General features: G+C 38.2%; 1 protein-coding gene across 9 annotated transcripts in view; it reads right to left on the bottom strand.

The window, feature by feature from the left end:
- Positions 1 to 5,319: 5,319 nt before the first annotated feature.
- ZC3H13 (zinc finger CCCH-type containing 13) overlaps positions 5,320 to 22,629 on the bottom strand; it is a 90,983-nt gene continuing 73,673 nt past the window's right edge. For 7 of the 9 annotated variants that reach the window (XM_072760583.1, XM_072760585.1, XM_026017197.2 and 4 more), the window contains 5 exons: positions 21,390 to 21,911; positions 18,465 to 18,617; positions 17,222 to 17,422; positions 11,244 to 11,407; positions 5,320 to 6,174 (listed from right to left, as the gene is read on the bottom strand). In XM_072760583.1, coding sequence (XP_072616684.1) covers positions 6,007 to 6,174; positions 11,244 to 11,407; positions 17,222 to 17,422; positions 18,465 to 18,617; positions 21,390 to 21,911 — 1,208 coding nt within the window. In that variant the 3' untranslated portion in view covers positions 5,320 to 6,006. The remainder of the gene's footprint in view (positions 6,175 to 11,243; positions 11,408 to 17,221; positions 17,423 to 18,464; positions 18,618 to 21,389; positions 21,912 to 22,629) is intronic. The other 2 variants (XM_072760584.1, XM_026017199.2) reach the window with 1 other exon arrangement.

Raw genomic sequence — 22,629 nt, 5'->3', positions numbered from 1 at the left:
GTGTTTCTGTGTCTCTCATGAATAAATAAATAAAATTTAAAAACCAAAAACCAAAACCAAAACAAAAACAAAAAAACGTGACTTTTTTTCTCGCCCAAGGACAGAGGAATCTGTTCCCATCCTTCAGGACTTTCCCTCCCTGCTACAGTCTGCAGCACTGGGGTAGGGTTTCCCTTCAGTACCCCATCCCCATTTCTCTTGCTGCCTTTTCTCCATTCCCTCTTTTGTTGTGCAGAAGCTGTTCAGTTGGCCCTCTGGTCTTTAGGAGCAACTGCTCTTTAAATAGGTGTAATTTGGTGAGTTCAAGGTTGTCCTATGTCACTGTGTTGGGCCAGAAGCCCCTGTTGGATATTCTTGGTTGACTTTTTAAAAATTTTCTCCCTATTACTTTGAATATATTTTGTCAATCCCTTCTGGCCTGCAAAATTCCTGCTGAAAAATCTGCTGACAGACTTATGTGGGTTTCTTTTTTTTTTTTTTTTAAACTTTTATTTATTTATGATAGTCACAGAGAGAGAGAGAGAGAGAGAGAGAGAGAGAGGCAGAGACATAGGCAGAGGGAGAAGCAGGCTCCATGCACCGGGAGCCTGATGTGGGATTCAATCCCGGGTCTCCAGGATCGCGCCCTGGGCCAAAGGCAGGCGCCAAACCGCTGCGCCACCCAGGGATCCCTTATGTGGGTTTCTTATACATGGTTTTTCTTGCCTCATCTAGGAATTTTTCCTTGTCTTTAACTTTTGGCACTTTAATTATAATGTGTCAGTGTGAGTCTCTTTGGGTTCCTTTTAGGAACTCTCTGGGATCTGAATCTGGAGGTCCATTTCCTTCCCCAGATTAGATTTCAGCCATCACTTTGTTAAAGTTTTCCACCTCTTTCTTCTCTGGGACCTCTATAATAGGAATCTTGGTTTGTTTCACGTTGTTCCAGGAGTCCCTAAAGCTATCTTAACTCTTTCTTATTCTTGTTTCTTTTTGCTACTCTTATTGGGGGAGTTTTACTGCCCTGACTTTGATCCTTTCTTCTCCATCTAGTCTGCTGTTGAACCCCACTATTGTATTTTTTTAGTTCAGTTATTGCTCTGTGACTTCTGTTTGCTACTTTCTTATATTTTCTATCTCCTTGTTGCAATTTTTAATTTTTTGTCCATTCTTCTTAGCTCAGTGAGTATGTTTGGCCATTATTTGGAACTCTACATCAGGGAAAGCACTTATCTCCATTTCCTTAAGTTCTCTTTCTGAGGGTTATTTATTTATTTATTTATTTATTTATTTATTTATTTATGATAGTCACACAGAGAGAGAGAGAGAGGCAGAGACACAGGCAGAGGGAGAAGCAGGCTCCATGCAGGGAGCCCGACGTGGGATTCGATCCTGGGTCTCCAGGATCGCACCCTGGGCCAAAGGCAGGTGCTAAACCGCTGCGCCACCCAGGGATCCCTCTTTCTGAGGGTTTACTTGTTTCACTGGGAACATATTCTTCTGCTCCTTCATTTCCCTTAACTCTCTGTAAAGGTCACCCCTCCTAATATTGAAGGACCGGTCTTGTGTGGATGAAACCTGCCGTTTGATCCCACTGTAGCTTGATTATCTCTTTGTGAATTTCTAAGCAGTCTACTTTTAGTGGTTCCCAGTAGTTGAGGGTATTCCAAGGCCTGTCAGTGTCCCAAATGGGATCTTAGCGGCACTTATTTGGTAGGCTGATTGGGAACCAGGTCTGGTTCTTTTTTTTTTTCTCTTTTTTATTTATTTTTTCTTTTCTTTTTATTTATGATAGTCACACACACACACACACACACACACACACACACAGAGAGAGAGAGAGAGAGAGAGAGAGAGAGAGAGAGAGAGAGAGGCAGAGACACAGGCAGAGGGAGAAGCAGGCTCCATGCACCGGGAGCCCGACGTGGGATTCGATCCCGGGTCTCCAGGATCGCGCCCTGGGCCAAAGGCAGGCGCTAAACCACTGCGCCACCCAGGGATCCCCCAGGTCTGGTTCTTAATATATGTAAACATACCTTTTTCTGTAGAAGACTGGGAGATGAGGCTTTCCGTCTACTCCCTCTGCACTGACCCCTGAGGTGATAGCCAGAAAAAAACTGTTTCTTTGCTATAGTCTTGTTGAACCTGTAAACACAAGCCTCATGGGCACCAAAACAAGGCTCTAAATGGATGTCCTTTGGGCAACAGTCACAAAAACCAGGGCACCAGATATGCACACAAGCTTCTTTTTCAGAGATATTCACAATGTGGCACAAGGGAAAGGCGGAGTGCACAAGTGACAACCACAGGTGGCCTCCATCCCCAGAGAGTGCCTACTAGGCCCCTAGATATGCACCAAACCAGAAGCCTGTCCCTTGGGCTGAAGCTCCAAGACAAGCAAATAAGCCTCAACTTGGCATGTGTTTCAGACTGCGATCTCTCTGCTTTGTGCTGGGGGGCGGGGGAGTGGGGCGGTGAGTAGCCAACCAAGATCAACTTCTCCATTTGCTGTAGCCCTGTAGGACCCAGGAATCCAAGTCCCACGGCCATCGAAGCCAGGCAATCGAGGGGCTTCCCTGGGTCGCACCACAAAAACCAGGCCACCAGACATATGTACAGGCCGCTCTCTGGGAGATCCGTTTGGAGCATCTGGAGCGCAGCAGTGGAAGAGTCAGAAGTGTTCCCCGAACACCCCCGTCTAGGTCTCTGCAAAGGATTACAGTTGACCCCTAAATGCAAATTTGTTTGTTAGAATCCTGTCCCTTAGGCCACAGCTATCAAGATAAGCTCATGGGCCACTCTCACGGAAAGACTGAGCCTCAGTGCTGAGCCCTGGGGGTGGTAGCCAGTTAGTCACTGATTGTAGGATCTCTAACAACCCTGTAGGACCCACAATGAGCCCCACTGGCCACCAGAGCCAAGCAATGAAGAGGTGTCCCCTGAGCAGCAGCCATGAAAGTCGGGGTGCCAGACCAGTGTACAAATTCCTTCCTAGGAGACACCAGTGAGCTGGGATGAGGCAGAGGAACTCCTAGAGATGGTGCCCACCGGGCTGCGTGGTTGGTGTTTCAGTAGGCCCCGAGACAGACTTTAAATTAGGCCCATACCTTAGGCAAAAGAGGGTTACAGTTCTTAAGTCTGGACACTCTTCAGACGCTGCCTCTACAGTGGGCCCTGGGACGGGGGCGTCCATCTGAGCCCTACGGGGGCCCCACAGGATGGAAGCCCCACTGCCTTTCAAAGCTAGACGTAGTGGGGCCTTGTCTCTCAGGTGCAGCTCTTAAAAGTCAAGACGTGGGATTCAAATTCTTCACAACTCAGGGAGAGGCTCAGGGTTGGGAGTTCCCTCCTGACCGGGGGTCTCTGTCCCGAGGATGCGGTTTACTTCAGCCTACTTGCTTCGTTGTGGGTTTTTGTCTTTGCCCAATGTGTAGGAGTCACTCAGCTATTTTGTTTTTGTTTTTCAGAGAAAAATTGTTCTGTATGTAGCTGCAGATTTGGTGTGTCTGTGGGAGGAGGTTGAGTTCAGGATCTGCCTTTATTACCATCTTGAAGTGGAAACCACGTATCTTTTAAAATACGTTGAGGCTCAGCTGCTGGCTCCTCTGAGACTCGAAAGCATCACTGACCATACACATAACATAAACCCTAATCTTTACCCAAGTGAACAGTAACACATAATGTGGGATATTCTGCTAATGGCACAAAACTTCAAGTTAATGAAGTCAAGTCACAGAATCCTATTGTGGCCACGGGGCAGGATGAGGAAGAGAACCTGCAGTTACAGAACAGGATGAAGAGAAGCGACACATTAGATTTTTCAGCAGATCAAGTGCCAAGTAGGGTACAGTTACATAATTTTTGTAAAATAAAAAAGTTACCTATTGTCGGTTAAAACAAACCAAATGGTGAGGACAGCTGCCAAACAAATCCAACAAGTGACTCAGTGGTCCATGTAAACACTCATTTATTGGGGATTGCAGACATATTCTCGCCGACCCTTTTATTACCAGCAGCTGGAGTCCAGTTGTGCGGTTACGGGAAATGGACAAACTTGATCCGTCAGTTATGAGGCAACACACCTTCAACCGTACTAGCAAATAACTTCTAGACTAGCAGATGTTTTCAGGAATATTGATTTCATTGAGACTTTAATTATGGCCCGAGATGGAAAACTCAGTAAGATTTGCTTTAATGAATTTTAAGGGTCTATGATTAGCAATACATAGAATGTTTGGATTAAAAAAAAAAAAGGGAGACCTGACAACACTAGGTTCCTACTGGGAACATTAAGCTCTGAATATTGTGACTCAGTGTTCAGAGGATTAGCTCCCCATAGCTCTTCTTTCAGATGACGTAACAAAATACTCAAACCTGAAAAGGCAACAAATTTGACTATATGGCAAATTTAAGTACATCGTTTTCATTCTGTAAATACACATCTTGTGAAAGATTCCTAAGGTCAGCTGACAACACAGGAAAACCATTATTTTTGTTCCACAATTCCGAGAAATAGGATTAGAAGTTCTAAGACTTTAAATGCTTGTGCTGCAGTGAATATTATCTAGCGTGATTAGGAAGTAGTTTTTGAAAGTATATTTATTCTTCAGGGTTGTTAAAGACTTTTTATTATTATTATTATTTAAAATATCTACCAATTGGAAAAAGAAACAGACACCAGGAAAATCTGGTTACACTCCCCACCCCTGCTTGCTATTGTCTCATACATGCTTTCAAAGTCATTTGAAAATGTGACCATTTCCTGTGCTGGGTCAGTTATCTGATATAAATTACATATACAGTGAGTGTTTCTTGAACAGAAATTTTACAGCAGTAACACTGTTACCTTTAGAGAATATAAAACTACTGACACAGGTAACACAGGGTTACAGTTTTAACAAAACCTGTGAGATCCAATGGGGAAAAAAAATTAATTTTGATTGGGTTCCTTTATTATTACCGCTGTCCACAAATTCTGCAGCCTGGAGTCCATTTTAAATCCTTCTAAAAGTCCACTTATGAGTTACATATATACTCACAGAATAAAACAAATACCGTAATTTTTTTAAAAAAAATTCTCATTTTACATTTTACAAGCTAGACAGTTCAATGTAATCAAAGGTTATAGCTGTGAAAAATATGATGGTTATGGATTTTAAAGCTCAGATGACAAAGGTTTGTTAACTCCCGGTTTGTTTCAAGTATTACTGAGCTGTATTTAAAATATATCCTCAACTCCTATTGCATTATCGAGCAGTATAATATTTGAAGTATGAAACATAATGTTGATGACAAATGTTTCAGAACATCAGGAATAAGATCAATGAAGAGCAAAGTGAATCTAGAACAAGGAAAGGAAAGGTACATTTATTAAAAATAAAAACAGTAGACAGTCTCTGGTAACAAACAAAACCATATGGAATCCAAATACGTCCAATATACATTGTAACAATACACATATATTCTTAAAAAAACAAAGATCCATTAGTAATTTTTTTTTAGAACTTTAGAAAAGCAGAAAAGGACTTTGGCTCCCTCCTACTGGAGGTCTGCCCACGACACAGCATGCAGGACCAGCATCCACTTTCAAGAGTCCGTACAGCACAGAGCTGCAGTGTGTGTATTCATTCTGCGAACACATGGTTTCTGAATAAAATCAGTTTCTGCTGGGATGATCCAAAACCTATCAGTGGCTCCATTTCATAAAAAATATTCGTAGGTTGCAAGAGCAGTGGCAACTGTTTTCCAAAGTCTTCAGTTTTAACAAAAGATAAACTGCTGAATCTAGATGTTTTCACATTATTTCACATGAATATCAAGTACTGTGTAAAAATTTATGTAAAATCGTAAGTTAGCCAAAACTAGTGTCTTTAAACTTCATATCAAAGTTGTTCTTCACCCTTTTACCATGGCTGATACATCTTTTCTGTCTTTGTCATGAATGATGTTTGCCAAACCAAAGAACTCTGAAAAAGAGTATGTAACCCTGAAGGGACACAGAACCAAAAATGTCACTGGGCTCCGGTCCTAAGACACACACAGTTCCTGCTGGACACTGGGCTGGGGGAGCTTCTCGTCGGCCTTCTCGGGCCCCGGGGCGTGACAAGTAGTCTTCTTCTTAAATAACCGAAGACTCAATCGCAGCAACTCGTTGTCCACCACTGGGGCATTCGTGTAAGCTTGTTTTACGGTGCCCTGATTTGAAGAAAACAAAACAAAATGTAAAAGACGTAGGTTACTGGCTGACAGCAGGACGGACAGGCAGGGTAACTTCTCTTTAACTTCCATTTAAAAGCAAAATTAAGAAATGTTTTTCAGACTCCACGAACCTTAGAAGCGAGAGCAATCTTGAGAAGGTGCCCCCTGCGTAAGGCAGGCCTCTGGGGCAGCCCCTGGCGTCAGCCAACCAGGCTCTCCCCAACGACGGAACAAACCATCGCCGCCGCTCCTGAGCTCGCCCAAGTCAAGTCTCTTCCACGGACCAGCTGCGCACGCGCGCTGCCTCCACCGTCCTCGCCCAGGACGACCTCTCAGGCCTCTGAGGAGCAGCCCTGAACACTCCCCTTCCTTCCCGGTCGGTCACTGTTCCGGAAAGTGAGGGCTACGGAAGCGGACACGTCCTCCAGCAGGGCCCGCCCATCGCTGCGGTGACTGGGACCCTGCAGCCTCCCTTCGGCTAAAATGTGTTATTTCTGTTACTCTAACTTAAAGCTACACTCGCATTTTGGGAGATTGTCCGAAAGCTTTGCTTAATGCTCTCCAAGTGTGTTCCTAAGTCTTGAAATAAGGTGGGTTCTGGGCCGAGCACCTGCCGTTTGTCTTCTTTCCGGGGTCCTTAAAGGAGCAGCGGGGCCCTGATCATCTCTCTATTAAAATGTATGTTGTCATAAGTAAACGGATTGTTCACGTGTTGTTCTGAGTTTAGACGTATGTGCTGCTTCACGTAACGCCTTCTCCCCAGCTCTAACCTCTGGCAACCAATGACAGGGTCTCTTTAATCGTTTTGCCTTTTCCAGAACATCAAATAAGTGGAACCCTACGGTATATAAGCTTTGGAGACTTTTCTAAATTCACTCCACACAATGCTTCTGAGATTAACCCATGTCGCTGACAGTACCGACAGTTTGGTTATTTTTGATTATAAATTAGTAATCCGTCGTTATTTGGGTGTCCCCCAGTTTAGCAATTAGCTATGTAAAGAACACTGGGGTGGTTTTCAGTGTTTGGATAATGAACAGACCTGCTATAAGCTTTTGTAGACTTTTTTTTTTTTTAATATTTTTATTTATTCATGAGAGAGAAGCAGGCTCCATGCAGGAAGCCCGACGTGGGCCTCGATCCCGGGACTCCAGGATCACGCCCTGGGCTGAAGGCAGCGCTAAACCGCTGAGCCACCCGGGCTGCCCCTGGACAGGTTTTTACATGAACATGTTTTCATTTTTCTAAGGTAAACACCTAGCAATGGGATCACTGGGTCATACAGTAAGTATATACTTTACAACAAACAACCAAACTGTTTTCCAAAGTGGCTGTACCATTTTGCGTTCTCACCCCGGGGTTTCTTGTTGTTTGGTTTTTAGTTATTGTAATAGATTCACAAAGGTATCTCACTTAAGTTTTAATCTGCATTCTCTAGTGGCTAAATATTGTTAAAACATTTTTTTATGTTCTTATTAGCCATCTATAGATCCTCTTTGGTGAACTGTCCATTCAAGCCTTGCCCATTAAAAAAATTGGATTCTCACTGTTAATTTTTCAGAACTAATATATTCTAGATACAAGTCCTTTTTATAAAAAGTGATGTCCAAATATTTTCTCCCAGTATACTTGTCTTTTCATTCTCAGTCGCTTTTACAGAAGTTTAAAATTTTGAAGATCAAGTATCTCAGAATAAAAAGTTTAATTAAAAGTTTTTCAGCCCCCCCCCCCCCCCCCCCACACACACAGGTGACTAGTCATATTTGTGTGGGTTTATTTCTGGACTGTTCCATTAATCTAAGTGTCTCATCCCTGATGTAAGTACATTATCTTGAGTACTGTGGCCTTATAGTAAGTCTTGAAATTGGGTACTGTGAGTCCTTCAACTTTATGCATCTTTTTAAAAAAATTCTGTATGTTCTAGTTGCTTTGACCTTCCATATAGACTTTAGAATCAGTTTGTCTGTATCTACAAAACCAACCAACCAAAAACCCTGCTGGGATTTTGATGCGTTGTGTTAACTCTGTAGATGCATGTGGAGAGAATCCTAATCTTAACTATACTGAGTCTTTTAACCCATGAATGTGATGTCTCTCTCCACTATTTAGGTCCTCCTTGATTTTTTAAAAATCAGGGTGTTACTGTTCTTGGCACATAAGATAATGTGCATGTTTTGTTAGATTTATACATAAGTACTTCTTTTTTGGGAAGCCACTGTAAAACATATTTCTCCCCTTCATTTCAATTTCCAGGTGCTTCTACAGACTGTTTTAAGAGTATTTCTGGTAAATTCCTTAAAACTTTAGTCAATCATGTTGTCTGTGAACAAATATAGTTTTACTTTTTCCTTTCCAATCTGTACACCTTTTCTTTCTGAACTGGCTAGAACTTCCAGTAAAATGTAGGGTAGGGTAGTGGAGACTGGGCATCATGCCTCTTCCTGTTCTCTCCAGGAAATCTTTCAAACTTTTATATTAAGTATGATGTTAGCTGTAGATTTCTGTAGATGCCTCCTAAAAAGTAAAGACTCTAATTCCAGCTTGCTAAGAATTCTTATTATAAAGGAATGCTGAGTTTTATCAAATGGTTTTTCTAAATCAATTGATATGATTAGGTATTTTCTTTTCTTTTTGGTCTGTTCCTTTGGGGATTACACTGAATGATTTTAGAATATTAAGCCAGCCTTTCATTCTGAGGATAAATGCTACTTGTAATGGTATAGTCTTTTCTACATATTGCTCGATTTGATACCTGAATTTATTTTTTTTAAAGAGATAAGATTTTTTTTTAAGATTTTATTTATTCATGAGAGAGAGAGAGAGAGGGGCAGAGATACAGGTATAGACAGAAGCAGGCTCCATGCAGGGAGCCTGACATGGGACTCAATCCTGGGTCTCCAGGATCATGCCCTGGGCCGAAGGCCGCACTAAACCACTGAGCCACCCGGCTGTCCGATACCTGAATTTTGAGGATTTTTTATGTCTACATTCATGAGAGATAGTGATCTGTAGTTTTCTTGTGATGTCTTTATCTGGTTTTGACATTTGAGTACTGCTAGCCTCATACAATGAGGTGGGGAGTATTGCTGTCTCTTCAATTTTCTGGAAGAAATTATGTAGAACTGGTGTTATTTCTAACTGCCAGTGAAACCATCTGACAGTGAAGAGACTTCTCTTCCAATAAAAACAAAACCCAATGAAACAGACATAGGACTATTCGGGTTATCTGTTACTTCTTGAGGAAGTTTTGTGCTTTGTGACCCGCAGAGCAATCGATCCATTTCTTCTGAATTGTCAAACTTAATATGCACAGAGTGGTTTATAGTATCCTTTTAATATCTGTAGGATTTGTAGGGGACTATCAATTTTTTTCATCTCTTCAGAATCAAATTTTGGTTTTTACTACTTCTATTTTCCTATTATTGTTGGTATTATTTCTTTCCTTCAGCTTGCTACAGGTTCTGTATACATTTTCAATACTGTAGTACCAAATCAGAGTTAAACTCATTTAAAGCAGCTAAATGTTCTCTTGGTATCTGTCATCTATCTCTTCTGATATATCAGAGTATAATCTATATATTTTAAAATTCATTCTTTAAATAAAGGCAATGCCTATATAGGAGTTTAATGGCTTTCTTTTTTTTCTCATCATCCAGTAAGTACCAACGTTCTTCAATGGATGGTCCTATTCTGTACTTTTATAGTTATACATTTTAAAGGTTTTTCTTAGCATTTTTCATGAGATTCTCTAGCATCTGAAATTAATTTTTCTTCAGTTTGCTTTCTTTAGATGGATCATTTAGGACATTTATACTGTGCCACTATAACTTTTTATAACGTGTCACATGCTAGTTAATGGTCTGTGCCCTGTACTGAAGGGTTACAAGGTTCTCAAGGAGAATTTTACAAGGGTATTTTTGATTGTCACAATTTTTGAGAGGCATTATGGCATATTAGAAGAGGAACTAGATAATGTTACAAAATATTTCTTACAAAAAGGGGGCAGAATTCTGGTGAGACTGCAAAACCTGCAGCCTTTCTCAACTGAAGTTCCCTACTTAAGCCAACAGAAAATGATGTGATGGATTATTTTTCAAATTCAATACTGACGATGGAAGTAGTACCATTCTAGATACACAAAACAGAAGGTGATACATTACATACATGATTATTAGGGCTAACTGGGGTTTAATTCTCTTAGAAAAATTTCCAACGGAGAAAAGCTGCAAGGAGAAATGGGTACCTAAGCAACAGAATGAAGGGAACGAAGTTGTATATGAAATGGGAATGCAAAGAAGAATGACTGTAGCAACTCTGTCAAAAGTAGTTCTGAGCCAGGCCTTTAATCAGGGAAGACTAAAAGCCTTGTATGCCTTATATATCTGTTTCCATGTTAATCTCTGGAGTTGAGTTCATTCCTTGGTTTTTCGTGTATTTTTCTTTAATGAAGTACACTTTCTGTTAGCAGTGTTTCTTTAAATGTCCCTAGGTAAAAAGCTAATGAATGTTTCTCTAACCTTTTAAAACCAACTCTCTTAGGCTTTTTTAAAGTTAAGACATTTTCAAAATTTCTCATGATTAGATCTCTCCCAGCTCTAAATTTCTATTTCTCTTCTGTTTCTATTCCCTTTATCCTTTAAGTAAATGGTTAAATATAATCACTTGTATTTATTTCCCTTTCTTCTGACTCGGTACATTTTCATAAACACTATTTCTTATAAATATCCTCACTGTTCTGTGTCTGGAAAATTTCCCATCTTGTTTAGATAATAAAACTTAGAAACAGTAACTTTTCACAAATAAAAATATTTCACAGAAAGAGTAAACTCTTGCATCTAATTTTGAATAACAAACTGCCATTCACAAATGTTCATCAATACTATTAAAGTAAAATGAAAATTATAAGTACAATTTTTCCTCTTACATGTGTACAAGACTAAGAAAGCAAATTCATAAAAGCAGATAATGGATGTTAATCTCACCTTAAAGCAATCAAATGAAAAAAAAAAAAAAAGCCATTCATACTATTCAATACTTTGCATATTTTCTCAAGGAAACAACAGTACCTTCTCATTTTTAACAAGCTGCTTCCGGATTGCTGAATCTCGTCTGAAGCATAATGCTTTACAACATGGTCCAAGATTACTAAGAAGACTTGCTCGCTCTTCTTTTCGTAGTAATGCAGCCATGTTGAGAGCCCCCAATTCATGTTCAAAAAGACTCTCTGCATCTTTCAATAAAAACAAACAGGCATTAAGTTTTCCTAAAATAGGAAAGAATTACTGGCCGTTTAAATAGTCCACATAGTCTATACTTTATCAAAGTTACCATAACACTGGTTAAAGTTATTTTATATTAAAGGCAATATACTTATGTTAGGCCACAAAACAAGTTGCAATACATTTAAGAGGACTGAAATCATATCCTGCATCTTTTCAGACCACAACAGTATAAAACTAGAAATTATACGAAAAAAACCACATGCCACTAAAACCAACCAATGGGTCAACAAAGAATGAAAGAGGAAAACAAAAAACTACATGGAGACAAATGAAAATAAAAACACAATAGTCCAATATCTTGGGGACACAGCAAAAGCAGTTTTCAGAGAGAAACTTATAGCAATACAGGCTTCAAGAAGTAAGAAAAATCTCAATCTAACCTTAGACTTAAAGGAACTAGAAAAATAAGAAAGCTCAGGGATCCCTGGATGGCGCAGCGGTTTAGCGCCTTCCTTTGGCCCAGGGCGCGATCCTGGAGACCCGGGATTGAATCCCACATCAGGCTCCCTGCATGGAGCCTGCTTCTCCCTATGTCTCTGCCTCTCTCTCTGTGTGACTATCATAAATAAATAAAATAAAAAAAAATAATAAAAGTTCCTTTTAAAAAAAAAAGAAAGCTCACAGTGAGTAGAAGGAAAGAAATAATAAAGACCAGAGCAAAAAGAAATAAGAGAATAAAAAAGCAAAGAAAAAAAAAAAAAGCCAATGAAACCAAGAGGGGGTTCTCCAAGAAGAGAAAAAAATAGATAAATCTTTAGTGAGACTCAAGAAAAAAAAAAAAAACAAGACACAAATAAATAGAAATGAGAGAGAAGAAACAACCAACACCAGAGAAATATACAGGATAAGAGAGTACTATGAAAAATTGTATGCCACTGGACAAAATAGAAGTGGATAAATTCCTAGAAACATATAGTCTGTCAAAACTGAATAAAAAAGAAATAGAATCTGAAGAGACCGACTGCTACTAACAAAACTGAATTGGTAATCAAGAGCTCCCAAGTCAAGTCCAGAACCAGATGGATTCACGGGTGCATTCTATCAAACACTTAAAGAAAAGCTACTAATACCTATTCACCTCAAACTATTCCCCCCAAAATAGGAGAGAAAACTTCCAAACACATTGTGTGAGGCCAGCATTACCTTGATACCAAAACCAAAGATACCACAAAACAAGAAAACCACAGGCCAATATTTCTGATGAACTCAGATGTAAAGGTCCTCAACAAAATATTAAGAAATCACATTCAACAATACATTAAAAGGATCATTCACCACAATCAAGTGGGATTTATTCTGGGGATGCAAGGATGGTTCAGTAACAAAACGATAAAAATCCTACCTCATTAGTGAAGAAATAGCATCTGACAAAATTCAACATCTATTCATGATAAGAACTCCCCACAAAGTGGGTTTAGTGGGAACATACAACACTAAAAAGGCCATATATGACAAGCCTATAGCTAACTTCATACTCAATGGTGAAAACCTGAGAGCTTTCCCTCTAAGATCAGGAACAGGACAAGGATGTCCATTCTTGCCACTTTTATTCAGCACAGTACTAGAAGTCCTAGCCACAGAAATCCCTAAAGACTACCAGAAAACTACTAGAGGTAACAAATGATTTCAGTAAGGTTGCAGGATACAAAATTAATATCCAGAAATCAGCTGCGTTTCTATACACTAATAACAAAGTAGCAGACAAGAAATTAAGACAATTCTATTTTAAAATTGCACCAAAAAAGAATAGGAATAAATTTAACCAAGGAGGTGAGAGGCCGTACTCTGAAAACTATTATCTATGCTACCAAAGCAATCTACATATTCAATGCAATTGCTATCAAAATACCAATAATGTTCACAAAACTAGAACAAATAATCCTAAAATCTGTATGGAACCATACAGGAGCCCAAATAGCCAAAGCTATCTTGGGGCAAAAAGAACAATGCTGGAGAGATCACAATCCCAGATATCGAGATATACCACAAAGCTACAGATAAATTCATATAGGGAACAAACTGATCGTTGCCAGAGGAGAAAAGGGTGGGCGATGAGCAAAATGTGTGAAGGGTGGTGGGAGGTACAGGCTTCCAGTTATGGAATGAATAAACCACAGGGATAAAAGGTATGGCACAGACAATATAGTGAATAGTATTGTAACAGCATATGGTGACAGAGGGCAGTCACACTGTGGTGAACAGAGCATGACACAGAGTTGCTGAATCGCTATGCTGTACACCTGAAACTAACGTAACACTTGGTGCTGATCATACTTCAATGCAAAAATTTAAAAGACCTATTCTCTGAAAGATCTTGAACATGTAGTTATGTTGCTAGTCTCAAACAAAAGTAAATATTCAGACAGCCACTTGAAGATGTAACACAAGCAGCCTAGGGAAAAAGAACTTAGACTTTGGTGCCTGTTCATGACTGGGAAGAAATGTTCAAGTTAGAATCCCTGAAGTCAAATTCAGTATGTTGCTTACCATCAACTATTATGTAAAGCTCTAGAATAGGTTTTAGGACTTTATTATAGCAAGATTCAAATGCAGTAATACAACTACATTTTGTGACCTCTAAAAAAAAAAAAAATCAGGAAAGTGATTAGGTGTTAGACAACCTGCAGATTTTATTCTAGACTTGGTCACTATAAAAACAATGTATTAAATTAAAATCACTTAGTTTTAAGTCATAACATGCAAAGATAGAAAACACTTAAAATCTCTCCTTAATTCTTTTAGTTTTACAAAGTGTAATGGAAAATAAAGAGGTTGGGTTAACACAGATAAAGAATAGTCAAAAGAAAACAATAAGGCCAGTCAGTAATCCAAATATATATATAACAGAACAGTAATTTCAAAGCTAGCATTCTACAAGCTAGCCAGAAGTACCAAGGTACCAGATAACTGCCTGAATGACATGATCAAACAAGCCACTGTTAGAGTCCACAAAAGAAAACAGTAAGTAACACCTAGTAAAAACAAAACAGACGCATTTGAGGATGAATGGAACTGCACATTTCACTTTCATCTCCTGAGCTGCAAAGTATAGTGAGATTAGATAATTAACAAGAAACTAGTCTCATGTAATGTATCTGGTCAATAGGTTTACATACCTGTCAACAGGTACAGAATATAAAACAAGTGTAAACAAACGTAAAGGAAAAACTCAGAACCAGTTTGCAAATGTCGGTGTTTATCAGAATCATCTGAGGAGCTTTCTGAAATACAGTGCCAGGGTCCTACCACCGTATCTGCAGAACGTCCAGTTGGACCAGCACACAACACTAGGAACAAAGGCAGTTCCTCAGGTGATTAATACATAACTGTGTTTGAGCCAATCAATGACACAGTCACAAAAAATCCTAAAAACCCCTAAAACATTAACTACTGTTCCACTATAGATACAAATACAAAAAGAACATGCACTGAGCCCACATTCTTCCTTGCAAATTGGTCATTATGATAAATTTCTTTTTATTGGAATCCTTATCATCAGCTGCGTTTCTATACACTAATAACAAAGTAGCAGACAAGAAATTAAGACAATTCTATTCAAAATTGCACCAAAAAAGAATAGGAATACATTTAACAAAGGAAGTGAGAGGCCATACTCTGAAAACTATTATCTATGCTACCACAGAATACAAAACACATACTTGCACATGTCCTTAGAAAGTAAACATGGTTAAACTTCTAGTATCTTTGTGGTTTTGAAATTACTACCATCAAATTATTCAAGAGCCTGTTTTATTTGTACTTTTTCTTCAACGTAAGCTCTTTACCCAACACGGGGCTCGAACACATGACCCTGAGATAAGAACTGCAGGCTCTACCAACTGGGCCAGCCAGGCGCCCCGTAGTTGTTTTTAATCTATGACTCTACACACAGAAAACCTAGAAAAAAACAATTTAAATTTCAGTATATAAAGTTTTCGGTTTTCAACCTTAGAATTTTAAAAAAATTACGTATGGGCAGGGATACCTGGGTGGCTCAGTGGTTGAACGTTTGCCTTTGGCTCAGGTCGTGATCCCAGGGTCCCAGGATCGAGTCTTGCATCAGGCTTCCTGCAGGGAGCCTGCTTCTCCCTCTGCCTCTCTCTGTGTGTCTCTCATGAATAAGTAAATAAAATCTTTATAAACAAATTACATATGGGGCTAGTGATATTCTTTCTTCAGTACTGGGGCACTGAAATAGACTACATGGGAAAGAAAAAATCAGTACTTTATTTTACAAATACTTATTGAACCTCTGTGTGTTGGGTACTGTTGTGGCAATAGCATAATTATTAAGAATGTTAACATCATTAGACAATGGATACAGCAGTAAACTAAGTCCTATTCCTTAGGAAACTTCTATTTAGCATCATGTATCAGTTCTCTCATTCTCTAATAAAGCTATCATAGCAAAAAATAGGAGAGATCTGATTGGTAAGCAACAACCCTTCTTTACAATGTATGTCATCAAGTTAGGGCCAAATTGCATTTCTATAGGTTAGCAAAATCGTAGGGGCAAATAGTTTCAAAGGTGGCAAAGACCTTAGGGCTTTTGTTCCATCATTTTATACTTAGAGGAGTTATTTGCTTAAGGTCACAGAGCCAACCAAACAAGGAAGAGTGAAGCAGGAACCTAAGAGTTTGGTCATTTGTCAAGTTAATACACATTCACAATTATAATTTATATATGTTTCAGGCACATACATTTTATGTTCATTGGGACACGTTAAAACCAATGCTCAACATTTTTTTTTTCAAATTTATATTAGTAAAAAGCTTAATTTTTTTAACTAAACTTTTTTGTTCTCACAAACATGATATAAAATTAAATTTTGTTGCTTTTACGTTTTCTTTCTTTTATGATCTAATCATCTCCCTCCCATTAATAAAGTAGGAACCAGATGAACAGAAAAAAATGCATATATAAAATGCATATATAAAAATGCATATATAAATGCATATATATGCATTTATATGCATATATATAATGCATATATAATGCATGGTCAAAATGCATATATGCATATATAAAAATGCATATAATATTCTAGAAAACAGAAAAAATTATAGAAATGTTGTTACCATAAAGTCTAAAATCAATGTGAAAATATTTATTGTCACTCCATGTCAGGAATTTTAAGTACTTTACCTCATTTGCTCCTCCTAAAGATCTTACGAAGTTGATGGTCAATAATAATTATCCCCAGCTTAAATGGTGACACTAACACAGAGATTAAGTAATAGCTAAGAAGTGGTGTGCCTATTGAGGAATCCAGACCATCTGGCCTAGACATCAACTTCTAAGTTTTTATCCCTTTGTTAAAGGCTCAACCTACACATTTGCGTTTGGGTAGAACTCCCCATTTCCCAGGGGGAAAGGGTTGCCAAGACACTCAATTCTCTTAGATATAAAAAATATCTAGTCCACTCCTCTAGGCTCTTTTTGGTTTAGGGAACACCACTGAGGGCTCTGACATTTGAACTTACTTGTAAAAAGTAATTATGGTAAGAAAGATCATTTGTGGTATTTTCATCCACTGTTCTGAGGACTTTAATTTTCATGGTCAAAATTCCTTCTTAAAATTTCAAAGATTTAAAGAATATGAGTCCTTAAAATAAAAAAAAAAGAAAAAAAAAAAGAAAAAAAGGAAGAAAGAAAAAAGTTCCTATACTGTGAATGCTGCCTGAGAAAAGAACAGCACCCTTTCCAAAGGCATCTAAATTAATAGTTATAGCAGACACTGTACAAAGTAGAATAGAATTACCTTTGGGTTTTTCTAAAAGTCTCTGACATGTTTCTTTGACTTTGGTAAAGAGTTCAGAACCTGCCAACTTTTTAGAAATCCCAACTCTTAGCATAACAGCTCCAGGTGTGAATTTTAACAGTGCAGCCCCAGGCTCTCGTGGTTCTTTTGGATGCTTTGGCATAAGACCAGACCAATCCACATCTATCACATCTAATGGATCTGTAAAAAGTTAGGAACAGGATTTTTTTTTTTAAACACCAAGAAATAGCATTCTTGTTATCTTTAGAGAAACAAACTGCAAAATACAGAAATTAAATTTCAAGTTAAATAACAAGTGTTTTGAACCAAAAATACCCTATTCTTAAAATGAAAAGCTAACATTTAGTATCTATGGACCTTTACAATATACCTCACCAAAGGAAAACAGGTAAGCAAACGAAAATCCAAATGCATTCCTACAAATAACTCAAGCAGTGGCTATTTAATACTGAGAACAAATAATCCATTCACTAACAGAAACAATTTAAAAAATTAATGTTCTACTTAGAAGAACTTAATGGCATATAATAAAAAAGATATCATACATACCTTCTACATTAGAAAAAATTGTGGAACTTATAAACAAATTACGTCAATTAAATTTTAATATTTTACATGCACATATAAAGCAAAGACCCTCACAATGATTTTTAAAAAATTATAACAATTAGACTAATTGGGATGATTCAACAGCAACACTGATGGGATGTTGCTTCATGGTGGTCACTAGAATAAGCTCTAGCAATGCATAAAGTATACTATAAGGGAAAATATTACTGAATTCAGAAAACTGATAGAGGTATATACTGTTTAAATATAATTTCATTGATTATAAATTTTAAATGATTGTTTCAAAAGTTGGCTTTCACCACAATTTTGAAGCTCTGAACCATATAGCTACTATCTAGAACCTTGCTAGGCAATCAGTATTTGGTTAGATTCCAGGTCATATAAAATGAATCTTAACCTGCGGAATGGAAATCTTAGAATTTTGCTATTTTAAATGAGACTCTTTCCAATTTATGGGCAATGTCTACTTAAAAATGAGCAGAGCATACAGACTGTAATTTTCATTTTATTGGCCTTTCAGTCTTAAATGAAACACAAAGGGAAGAATTCTAACTGCCTTTCATTAACTTGAACAGCTTGAAAGGGAACAAAAAATACCTTCATATCATAAATCAGATAATTTTTATGTTCAGCCACTCTTGTAAATGATTACCTGGCATCTTCTCCTCATCCTGTTGGTCTTCCCTCTTTTCAGCATCACCTGCTAGAATTTCATCTAGTTCATCATCACTAATTGGCTCATATCCTTCTCCAGCACCAGATCCTAATGAATGTGCATCATCTAATTTGGATTCGTCATCTCCTGCTTTGGAAAGATTAATTTCATGTCAAAGAGTATATCTAAGGGACAACTAAGTGAAACCAAAAAGGAAACACTAAAAATATCTTAAAAGTATTTTTTTCCTTAGAAAACTAAATTTCTTAATTATTCAAAATACTTGACAATTCCAAGAGAAAACTTAAAACAATTTTAATGGCAAGAACACAGTATGAATAGCAATATCAAAACAAGTTATAAGATTACAATTAAAATATGACAAAAGGTACCAATAACTTATTAAATGTTGCTTATGTGTTAATTTTTTATAGTAAAACTTCAAGTAAATCCAGATTTACTAACTTCAAAAGGATGCAGTAATTTCTTTACCTAAATAAGTTTATTAACTTAGAAGGCTTGCAAACTTATTAATATTTACTTGAAACTTAAATCTTAGTTCATAACATTTAGCTCATGATATGAAGAGCTTTACAGCAGTGATGTATTTATTTATTTATTTATTTTAAATTTTTATTTATTTATGATAGTCACAGAGAGAGAGAAACAGGCAGAGACACAGGCAGAGGGAGAAGCAGGCTCCATGCACCGGGAGCCCGATGTGGGATTCGATCCCGGGTCTCCAGGATCGCGCCCTGGGCCAAAGGCAGGCGCCAAACCGCTGCGCCACCCAGGGATCCCTACAGCAGTGATGTAAAAGTGCCATTAATCCTCAGCCCATCTCCTAGTTCATCTTCCCTATCCCAACACAATTTTAAAAAGAATGTTGTAATATAATTTAAAAACATTTTGTTGGTACCACAAGCACATTTTATTTATTTTTATCAATTTTTCTCAACTACCACCTAAGGCTAAGCTTTGTCACCTGGTGAGTTAGTTGTGCATTGAAAATTATCCTACATTTATTATTATTATTTTTTAAAGATTTTATTTATTTATTCATGACAGGCAGAGAGAGAGAGAGGCAGACACACAGGCAGAGGGAGAAGCAGGCTCCATGCAGGGAGCCCGATGAGGGACTCGATCCTGGGACTCTGGGATCACGCCCTGGGCCAAAGGCAGACGCTCAACTGCTAAGCCACCCAGGTGTCCCATAAATTTATTTATTTTTATTTTTTTTTAATTTATGATTTTTAATCACCAGTTATCCACACACTAGTTATCAAAATGCAACACTTTGCTTTACAGGTATAAATTTGCAGCAAACAAAACATAATAAACTATGAGATGTTTCTAGTCATTCTATAATTTTCTATTCTATTAAATTCTGTAATAATCTTACACCTCCACCAATTCACTTCCAAGGTAACCAACTTTAATACCTTCATTATACAAATATACATCTAAGCATAAATGTAGATAATAGGATTTTTATTTTTTCAAGTTTATCCAACTCATTTTTCTACTTTAGGTAAATCAAATTTTTCATCTCACCATAGATAATTCACCTATAAATTTCTATGCTATGTTATCCTGTGATCACAACCAGTAAAAAATATATTTTAAGGATGAAGGGCACAGACTCCAGTCACAAGAGAACTATTATAATGATTAGTTCAATTATATTCAATTATATCTCAAGGTTGTACTTCCATTAGTACGATGGCTCATGATTTGAGGCTATTTATACCCAAAATTGAGATGAAAATGTAACGTGAAGAACACTGAGAAATGTTTGTCAAGTAGAAAAAAATATATAAAACAGATGGTGTATTGGAATATGTCTAATCAGACAAAGATGTTTATAGTGCCAAAAGAATGTGAATTTTACTCTGGGCCCAATGTTGTAATATGGCAAATAAAAAGAATAGTAAAATATTGCCACTAATATACAAGTAATCCCAGAAGTTTCTTGAAGGCTTGAAATGGAGAAGTTATATCACAACAATGGTATAAGTGCTGTACCAGAGCCGGGAAGCCATTACTGTGAAGCTAGCTTATAATTCAGCAACAAATAAGATGTAGGGTATGTGTGCAGAGGGAGAACCTATTTTCATTCATCAACCATTTACTGTGTCCTTGCTATAGCCTTGATGATAAAGAAGTGAAAAGCTATGGTCCCTAACAAAGGAATACAGCATCGTGGGGAGAAAACCACAGAAAACTCCAGGTAATACAGTGTGAGGATGCCGTAAAAGCTATAGAGACGAGGTGCTATGGCAACCTGAAACCGTCCCGTTAGCAGAGAAGGCTTCACAGAGGCAATGCTGTACAGACTGGGAGTTGATGTTTGAGGAAGAGAGGATAAAAGGGCAAACAGCTACCAGGCAATGGGAAGACAGGGTACAAGGACGGCTGGCGTGCAGCGCCTTCAGAGAATTCAGAGCCATGAGTCAGTCTGTAGAGCAGACTGGGGGTGAAGAAAGAGTGAGGCGGTGGAGAATGATGTTCCCCACACCTGAGGCTTGCTCTGAGTGGGCCAGAGCGGAAACGCAGCTTTAGGGAGTGTGTACTGTTTCATGTATTTGTTCTCAACTGCCCTGGAAAACAGGATCACTAATAGTTATTTAGTCCACCTCTAAACCAAGAAATAACTTCCATTTATATGATTTTTCTTAATTTCTAAGAAAAGGAAGTGATAACTACTTTTTAACATCTACAGACACTGCATTTAAGTGTTTATTTCATTTAGCTCATCTGAACCAAGTCTAACTTCATAGTACCAATCAGGGGAACACATTTTTCAAATACCATAGAGCTTTTCCTTATGCCTAGCAGTAGAACACCTTCACAAGGAAATAATTTGTTTTCCTATATAATTTGAAAAGGAATGAAGCTAAGACAAAAATGTATGGCACTCACCTTCCACACTCTCCGTTCTCTCAGCTTTGCTTAGATCTTCAAATCCCTGCACAGATCCTAGATCTTTATCCATTTTTTCTTTATCCAAAGCAAGAGAGTCTCGAGAAGTGCCTTCTAAGTCTCTTTCATGTTCACTTTCCAGTTTTGCTTCACTGCGTTTAACAGACTCTATTTGAGAAGAACTCTCAAAAGTTCTGTCTCTGTCTCTGTCCCTGTCTCTTTCCACAGAATCAGGAATTAGTCTCTCTCTCTCCCTGTCCAAATCTCTCCTTTTGTCTCGTTCTCTCTCTCGTTCCCGCAATCTATCTCGGTCCCTGTTCCGTGGCCAATCTTTATCGGCATCTCGGTCCCATTCTCTCTGTCTTGTATCTCTCCTCTCTCTGTCCCGCTCTCTATCATGCTCATATCGGTCACGTTCTTGAAGCCTATCTCTGCTATCAAATGACCCGGATCTTGAATGGACCTGTCGATCCGACTCAGGAGAACTTCTTCTTGAGCTATGGCTCCTTGAGTCCTGGCGATCTAAAATAAACAGACAACAAGTTAACACATGAGAAGATGCAGAACAAAATGCTTCATTGTTGCTACCCTTGTGGTGAGCATAGCATAAGTCAACTCATTGTGTTATACACCTGAAACTAATGTTAACACTATATTTCAACTATACTTCAATAGGAGGTAAGAAAAAGAGAAAATAAAGCTTACAATTTGAAGTTTCTATATTCCCAATTATTCAAGGAACTCACTTTATTTATTTATTTATGAGAGAAACAGAGAGAGAGAGAGAGAGGCAGAGACACAGGCAGAGGGAGAAGCAGGCTCCATGCAGGGAGCCCGACAAGGGACTCGATCCTGGGACTCCAGGATCACGCCCTGGGCTGAAGGTGGTGCTAAACCACTGAGCCACCCGGGCTGCCCTCAAGGAACTCATTTTAAGGAAACACTGACCTCTCTCAATTAAAATATGTGAAAGACAAGGAAACGTGTATTTCCACTATGCCACAAAATACCTTCCAAGAAATACATACACAGAATAGGTAAGCATTAATAGAACTGATCACTTCATTTTCTGATCTCTTCCTTTGCCCTACCTTATTTTCTGTGGTCAAAAGAAAAAACACTGGCTGCAGGAAGAAGAGTAGGAAGGTTAAAATTTTAAGCATTGATAAGGGAATTGAATACATAAGCCCATCCACCAAGATATACTTACTAATATCCTGATATTAAACTGATGGACATT

The sequence above is a fragment of the Vulpes vulpes genome, chromosome 6 (genome assembly GCF_048418805.1).
Source record: "Vulpes vulpes isolate BD-2025 chromosome 6, VulVul3, whole genome shotgun sequence".
Classification (NCBI taxonomy): domain Eukaryota; kingdom Metazoa; phylum Chordata; class Mammalia; order Carnivora; family Canidae; genus Vulpes; species Vulpes vulpes.
The sequence above is the reverse complement of the archived record's forward strand: the minus strand, read 5'-3'. Positions and strand labels throughout refer to the sequence as shown.